The sequence below is a fragment of the Penaeus japonicus genome, unplaced genomic scaffold (assembly GCF_977035675.1).
Source record: "Penaeus japonicus unplaced genomic scaffold, GWHDUDI00000001_assembly GWHDUDI00000029, whole genome shotgun sequence".
Classification (NCBI taxonomy): Eukaryota; Metazoa; Arthropoda; class Malacostraca; order Decapoda; family Penaeidae; genus Penaeus; species Penaeus japonicus.
In genome coordinates this window covers 30,940,096-30,947,595 of record NW_028234431.1, presented here as the reverse complement: position 1 = coordinate 30,947,595, position 7,500 = coordinate 30,940,096, and the positions used below count along the sequence as shown (strand labels likewise).

At 39.7% G+C, this 7,500-nt stretch overlaps 2 protein-coding genes across 14 annotated transcripts in view; one reads left to right on the top strand and one right to left on the bottom strand.

The window, feature by feature from the left end:
- SCAR (wiskott-Aldrich syndrome protein family member 3 SCAR) overlaps positions 1-3,027 on the bottom strand; it is a 32,239-nt gene extending 29,212 nt beyond the window's left edge. For 4 of the 13 annotated variants that reach the window (XM_043013962.2, XM_086554260.1, XM_043013963.2 and 1 more), the window contains exon 1: positions 2,947-3,027. The gene's annotated coding sequence lies outside the window, so the exon portion shown is untranslated. The other 9 variants (XM_086554262.1, XM_086554267.1, XM_043013964.2 and 6 more) reach the window with 6 other exon arrangements.
- Positions 3,028-3,122: 95 nt separating this feature from the next.
- Positions 3,123-7,500, top strand: part of LOC122251809 (pre-mRNA-processing factor 17) — a 6,477-nt gene continuing 2,099 nt past the window's right edge. Inside the window, exons 1-2 of the mRNA XM_043013966.2 lie at positions 3,123-3,342; positions 6,162-6,375. Coding sequence (XP_042869900.1) covers positions 3,184-3,342; positions 6,162-6,375 — 373 coding nt within the window. The 5' untranslated portion in view covers positions 3,123-3,183. The remainder of the gene's footprint in view (positions 3,343-6,161; positions 6,376-7,500) is intronic.

Here is a 7,500-nt window from a genome sequence, read left to right as displayed (position 1 = left end):
TTTTGTAAAAATAATCATCTAATGAATTACAAAAAAAATGATGCAACAGAAAAATCTCCATAAAGGAGTATTCTTGTATGCCATTAGCCCCACCCACATGATAATGTCATTGAGATGTATTGTAGTGCTCTCCAAGTTAAATCTAAAACCCGCCAAAGTTTTCTTTCCCTAATCATTATCAAGCATTCCACATTTCCCTCATCATGGCTTATAAAGTGAACTGTGCATAGGTTAAGAGAGCCTGTTAAGTGTCTTTAATTTCCCCAATTTCCTACTGATTAAATCATTCACTCTGCAATTGGTCTCTGCACCAAACAATACTTGGGGATATAGACAAGATGAGAGAAGCATGAGAAGAGGGAAGAGGCATACAGAAGGAAGAGGGACAAGCATGAAACTAGTCAGTTGTCATAACACGAGTAAAGAGACATATCAAGGGGCATGAGAGGCAGAGATGACATAGGACAAGGAGGTTGGAATGAGATGAAGGGAGACGAGGGGAAGGATGTGAGATAAGGGATAGGGCACATGATAAGCGGAAAAGACACGAGTGGACCACCAAAACAAAAATGAAACAAGAAAAAAATTGGAAAGAGGCATAAGACAGAGAGAGGCGTGCAGGACAAGGGGCATTAATAAAATGATGGTGAATGGATGAAAGAAGGGGCAGGGCACAGACCCAAAGGATGGAAAAAAGGGACGGAGTGACACTTGAAGAGGGGTATCTGTAGATGAAAGACACACAGAAAAGGTGGGGCTAATGGAAAAAGAGGGATACAAACAGAGGAGAGAGCCACATGGGGAAAAAGTGGAAGAGACAGTAATTATCCTAAATAGGACCATGCATAGATAAGAAAACCTGAAATAATGGTCATAAAAAAATACATAAAAAACAGTATCAGGTATAATTGATAATCTACACAAAAGACTTAGCTCACAATCACAAATTAAAGTATATATATCTACACATTCAACAATGCTATAACCTCCACACTCAGCACTCTGGCAATGATCACAAACCTACACCACATATATTCGGGAAAACTAGAGCTTGTAGACCTCCAAGCTCAATCTTACCAGATTATACATGGTGGAAGTTTAATTGTCTCTGCCAGAGTGCAAAGGATAAAGGCCATAGCATCATTTGAAGTGGTCCTGTTCTGGATATTTACCAAAGGGAGGAAAAGAGAGAAGAATGCTTTAAAATAAAAGGAGGAGCTACAGCAACGATGGGGAAACTGTGAAAGAGCTGGAGGGGCACATGAGAAAAGGCAAAGAATGTGGAAAGGGTCACATGAGGAGACATGGCCACATGGGTAGGAAATAGGCAAGAGAAAAGGGGTGGGGTTTCTAGGGTCAGGAAAGGAGAGAATATGAAGAGTGACAGAGAAAGGGTGAAGCGCAAAGGATTGGAAAAGAAAAACAGAGTGCTACAGGCATGACAGGTGGGGTAAACACATGTCACAAGAGGTAGACACATGGGGTGGGAGGGCCACATGTAGGGAAGAAGAGAAAGGCACATTTCAGTGAGATATCCAATGTGCATGGAAAAACTAGACACCTTGTTTGACAGAATTTGTCCTTCGATAATAATGTTAACCCACTGATGTCACTGATATGCACTGCCTACAATCCTTGTTTTATCTTTTTTTCTACATACAGATAGTTCTACTAGCACTTAATAGTCACTACAGTCAAAAAGTAGGCCTATATGACCTGCCTACCCCATTTCTTAAATTATATTACCCTATTATTATTATCCATAAAGAGATTAACATCACAGTATCAACAATAGCAATAAAACTAATGATAAAAAAATAAGGAATTGGCTAAACAGGTAAGGTCAGGTAGGCCTACTAATTGACTTCATCATGATTGAGGTCTTGTAGAGTCATCTATATTTAAATTTAAAAAAAAGATAAAACAATACCACAGACAACAATACAACAATGAATATTCACATGCACTCAAGGCATCAATGAATGAAAACATACATATCATATAATTTCAAATAAAACAGTTGCATGATCAACTTATCTCATCTGTTACTGATCTGCAGAGTATGACTAATGTAACAGGGAAACATCATGACTAACATGCACATGATATACTTTCCAAAATTTGAAAAAGGGGGAATTAGCACAACAGGATTGGAAAGTTTGCCACAAGACATAAATAGATGCACATGGGGTGGGAGAGGCTTTGAAAGAGGCAATGAACTACAGGAGAGGAAAAGGGTCAGGAGGACAGGAGGGGAGGGAGTGGCACTTGTGAGAGGGGAGGCAGTAGGGAAAGGAAGTGCAAGAAGGTAGAGGGGGCACAGGGAAGGGAAGGGGTACCAGGGGAGGGGGTGGGGCACAGGAGGATGGATTGGCACTGGGGAGGGAAGGGGCACAAGGGGAGGGAGGGGCGAGAGAGAAGGGAGGGGCAAGAGTGGCGAAGGGCATGTCGAAAGGGGACAACATGACGGAAGGAAGGATACTGGGAAAGGCAAGGGCACGAGGGAAGGGAGGGGCACTGGGAGAGGGAGGGGCACAAGGGGAGGGAGGGGCATGAGGGGAGGGGCTCGCTGGCACCACAACAAACACTGGCCATTATCTCGCCAAAAATGCCTTTTGCCTCGCGTTTCGGCGCTTTTCTTCGGCCTGGCCACCCTCTCGTGAGAAACACCACTAATTGCATCATATATCAGCCTGTTTCAAGTACTTTGGGCGGCATCGGAAGCCGAAATCCCTTGCAAAATAGAGAGAAATGGCGTCAGTTTCCATTGACGCTGAAGTTTCACACAAGTCAGAGTGATTTCTCACGTTAAATGGGGGAGGGACACCCATTCCTTACACCGTACTGCGAAGCGGGAAGACCGGGCTGCCGCAGTGTATCAAAAATCCTTCAAGGGGGTTTGTAACAGCCAGCCAGTGAAGGAAATTGGGAAAAACAACAACTCACCTGCCAAAACATGAGAGGGCGGAGAGCAGCGTCTGCCTACAACGCACACCCACGGATCAATTTTTCCCTAAACATATAAACGGTTAGTGAAGAAGAGGGAGGAAAATCCACAATTATTTACACTTTTATTATTTCCCTTACCATCTACTTATACGTCTATTTTCTCCAAAGAAACGGCGTGAAAGTGGATTTCCGAAAACGCGTTTGTTGCCAGACGTTGCCTCGAGGTAAACAAAGATGGCGTCGCTGCTCAGCCTGAAGGGCTACGGCAGCGAGAGTGGGAGTGAAGATGACGGGATCGGCGAGGAATCTTTGCAACACTTGCAGCCTATCGAGAGCGGCAACACCATTTCTAAGCAATTACAGTTTGTGGTGAATCCGGAGGTGACATCAACGGTAAGGACGAGTTGTAAACATACTACTGAGCTTGGAAGGATTAAAATCATGGACAAGTCAAATAATATTCAAAATAAATACTTGTTTTCTTTTTCTCTCTCCTCTCTGACCTCACCTCTCTTCCCTTCTCTCCTCTCCTCTCTCTCAATTCTTCTTTCTCTCTATTTTCCTGTCATCTCCCTCTGGGTTCCAAACATAATACCCAGTGAATGATTTTCCGGAAACGTTTGAGTTAGCTTGATAGCCACTACGACTTTGTTTAACTAATTTCTATAGAAAAGCATTTCAATGTTGGTACTAACATAATTGGTAACAGTGGATTGGATTGGTGTATACTTAGCAAATATACTAGGAAACTATCTCTTATAATGATATTGGCACTAGGTAATAGGGAGATTATGATAATGTGTCTATACAAATGGAACTCCTATGAGTATTTACATTCATGATGATGTAAAATGCATGTTTTGAGGGAGAGATCATGAGCAAAGTATTCCTATGATGTGATATCACATCACCCAGTGGCAATGGTTGACCCATTAGCAGCGGATGACATGATTTGCTGCAAAGGCAGAGTCGGTCATAGACATGAATGGCACCGTGCTAGACATGTAAAACGACCATCCTAATGCATAAACATTTTTTTAATACCGTGACCTATGTGTTAAGAGAATACAAGCATCAATAGATATGCAATCCCTCCATTATTTTGTTTTGCCACTATCCCTCCATCCCAAACATTCTTGGGGTACACATGGGTAACCCCTTGGGATGTAAGGGAGAGAGTGAATACAGTAGGGATATATTGGGTAGATTTCTAAATTAGGTCAGTTTCCTGAAACCCATCTAAATTGGTATCACTGGATTCATTTTCTCTACAAACCAAATTTTGTAATATTACTTAATGCAACTAGTAAATAAGCATGGTATGAGCATCCAAAACTGCTCATAACTGGTGCATATAGGAGAAGTGTTTACTTAGCAAGACATATTTACATCTTGGAGCCATGGCCTGATTTGTGCCATGACATCACACATGCACGCACATCATCATTGGCCTAAGAGTGTGTGTGTTCAATTCTAATAATAAACAATCAAAATTGATCGTATACTTTCAAAATTAGTTAATACCAGAGCAATAAAGGGAAGTAGCACAAAGTGCTCTGAAAATGAGGGGGGGAAACAAGCCCCTCCTGATCTAGGGCTAACCTCAAAACTGGGTAAGGTTTGGTAGGTTGTTGGGCTAGGATTTTATAGACCCAAAAATACCCCCGAAATAGGATACTACAAAAAAAAATTATGACAAATAGCACAAAGTGGACTGAAAGAGGGAGGGGTCCAGGAAGGGGAAAGCTCCCCCTTGGCTAGGGTTAACCTCAGAACTAGGTAAGGTTAGTATGGTCATTGGGTTAGGATTTTGTAGAAAAAAGAGAGAGAGAGAGAAAGAAAGAAAGAAAAAAGAGAGAGAGAGCAGAACTTTCAAAATGCCATGTAACCATAATTACTGTGCATGTAGTATGTCATGTGGGTGATTAATTGTAAAGTAACCACATTTTTTATCTATATTATACAGTAGACATTAAGAAAATACCAATTTTCACAGGCTTATTTACTGATTTTACCCCATAATTTCCCTGGGATACTTTATGCCCTCCCACCTATCAGCTCTAATATTGTTGTTATTGTTGGATTCTGTTGACAAAATGCAGGTGATATACTTCCTCTTCCTTGGCACTTAGAGTAAACAAATACACAAACACATGCTGTTGTTTACCATTTGTAATGGTTGACAGTGTTCCAAGAGCAGTGGAATAATCATGCACAGAATATTGCATAGAAGGAAAATAGTATGGAACATACAATATAGAAATAATGAAATTTACATGGTATGACTCACAAATTTTAGGAGTTCCACTGTCCCTCTCCTTCTGGCACCACAGGAAAATGATGCTAAAATTAAACGCAATTGTAGTGGATGCTTTATGCGAAGGAATTCAAATGAACCAGTTAGAATCATTGTTTGAATGAGCATTAGTTTCGGTGAACTAATTATACTTGTAGTAGATGCCCATGTGACAGCAGAAGGTGGATAGAGGGGAAAGCAGTTGAAATTCAAATCAGTCCCATCAAGGCTAGCAAGTGCAGAGTGTGTGAGATTAACTATCGAAATATCATAGAAATAAGTTTGTTACAGCAATGTTTATGGAGTAATCGCTTAACCCCTCTACAGTGGGCATTTTCTTGGGATTGGATCACCTTCATATTACATTTTCCCTTTTATTAAGATTATAAGCTATTTATTATGGTGACCTATTACCAGATACTAATTAGTATCACTTTGCTAATATTTTGTATATAGACTCATATTTCATGCCGTAACTCTAGAAAATAACAGAAAACACACATCTTCTGTATCTTATTTTTCTGTGACTGTTGATTTTCTAGGAAGATCATGTATTGTCATTTGGTTTGATTTAATCTTCTTCTTCTTCTTCTTCTTTTTGACAAGATTTACTCAAATTAAACTTTAAATTGAACAATCAAATATAAGATATTTCAGTTTGATGGTTAGCATCTTTGTAGACAACAAATAATATGAGAATAAGTGTTCATAACATAAAACTTGAGTGTGCTTTCGTACTGACATGCATGTTTGTATATGTAAGAGTGTGTGATGATTTGTAAAGATATATATAAACTCATATCAAAGTCTAGAAAATGATACAATAAACACCTTTGCATTATGGAGGATAAACATCAGAAACTACCGACTTAAAAAAAATATTTAGGCATCGAGTACTAATCCTAATGCTTTTCAGAAAGAACTGGACGACCGCCGCCACTTAGACCCTCAAGAGAAGGAACTGAAATACAACCCAAAGTACGATGAGTTGTATGCCCCAACCCTGGGTCCTCATAAGCCAGAGTCAGACTACCACAAAGTGAACCGCAATACTCTTGCTGGACATGTTGAGCCAGCGCACTTCAATCACTTTGAGTTTGAGTCTCAAAGACGCACATTTACAACATATGGTTAGTATTTTTTAAGTTACAATCAGATTACTAGTAGATGGTCACTTAATCAATTGGATTAGAGGCATCTTAATCATTTGCATTAACATGAAAATGTTAACCTCTTCACTCCGAGCAGTAGAAAACGCTCCTCGCGCCGTATCCGAGCTGCCCGCGCGCGCCAAATTTTAAACGTCGCTACTGAATATGACAAGTTTTAAGCCAAAACCTCTACAAGTTTATAGCGAAAACCTCAACATAATCATCATGTGTTATATATCAAAATATGCATAGTTAACCTCATCCCCCATATGCATGTGACAAGTTATTTACATGGGTTGGGAGGAAGATGGAAAGAGTGACCTTGGTGGGAGGCCTCACTCAGATAACCAAAGAAAACGATTGAAATAGTATGGTAAACTAATCATAATATGTTTTATATTTTTACATAATGTTGCATAAATAAATAATGAAATGATTGCTATGGTATAAGCAAATCCCACTCTTATGTAATAAATTATTAATAATGAAATATCCGACCTCTATTCTGAAAGATCTCGTACAGTATCCGGAAGAAAGAAAACGCAATTCCACCAGAACTGAGCCATGACGCAGTATGCGCGTCCTCGGGTTTGACGCGACCGCTGCGATGACGCAGTATACGCGTCATCGTGTCGAAGGGGTTAAGGTTACATCATTCAGTGGACAGCATCACAACTTGTTAGCTTATTGTTGCTGTAAAGACCAGACACTGGCTAGTATTGTTCTGCTGTGTAATTTTTTTTCTTTTTCTTTTTCTTTCTTGCATGTTGGAACTTGTAAGATGAAAACTTATTTTCTTTATCAGTTTTGGAGTTTTTCAATTGATTAATTCTGTGTAGATCATGATTTGACCATCTGCTTTCATTAGATATCCAAAAGAGGCTGTGGGTTAGGTTACTGTAAGAGTAAGGCTTGTCTTCCACCTGTTATATTAGGCCTGATAATAGTGGAAGACAAAATATGAAGGATAAAATATATGCAGGAGTATAATATATAGTTTTAATTCAACAGCCGTCATAGGGACACAATTGAATATGTATATTAAATTAGAGAATTGCTGCAGGTCAAATACCATAACCTCCAGGTCTCTGTAAATCATTGTTG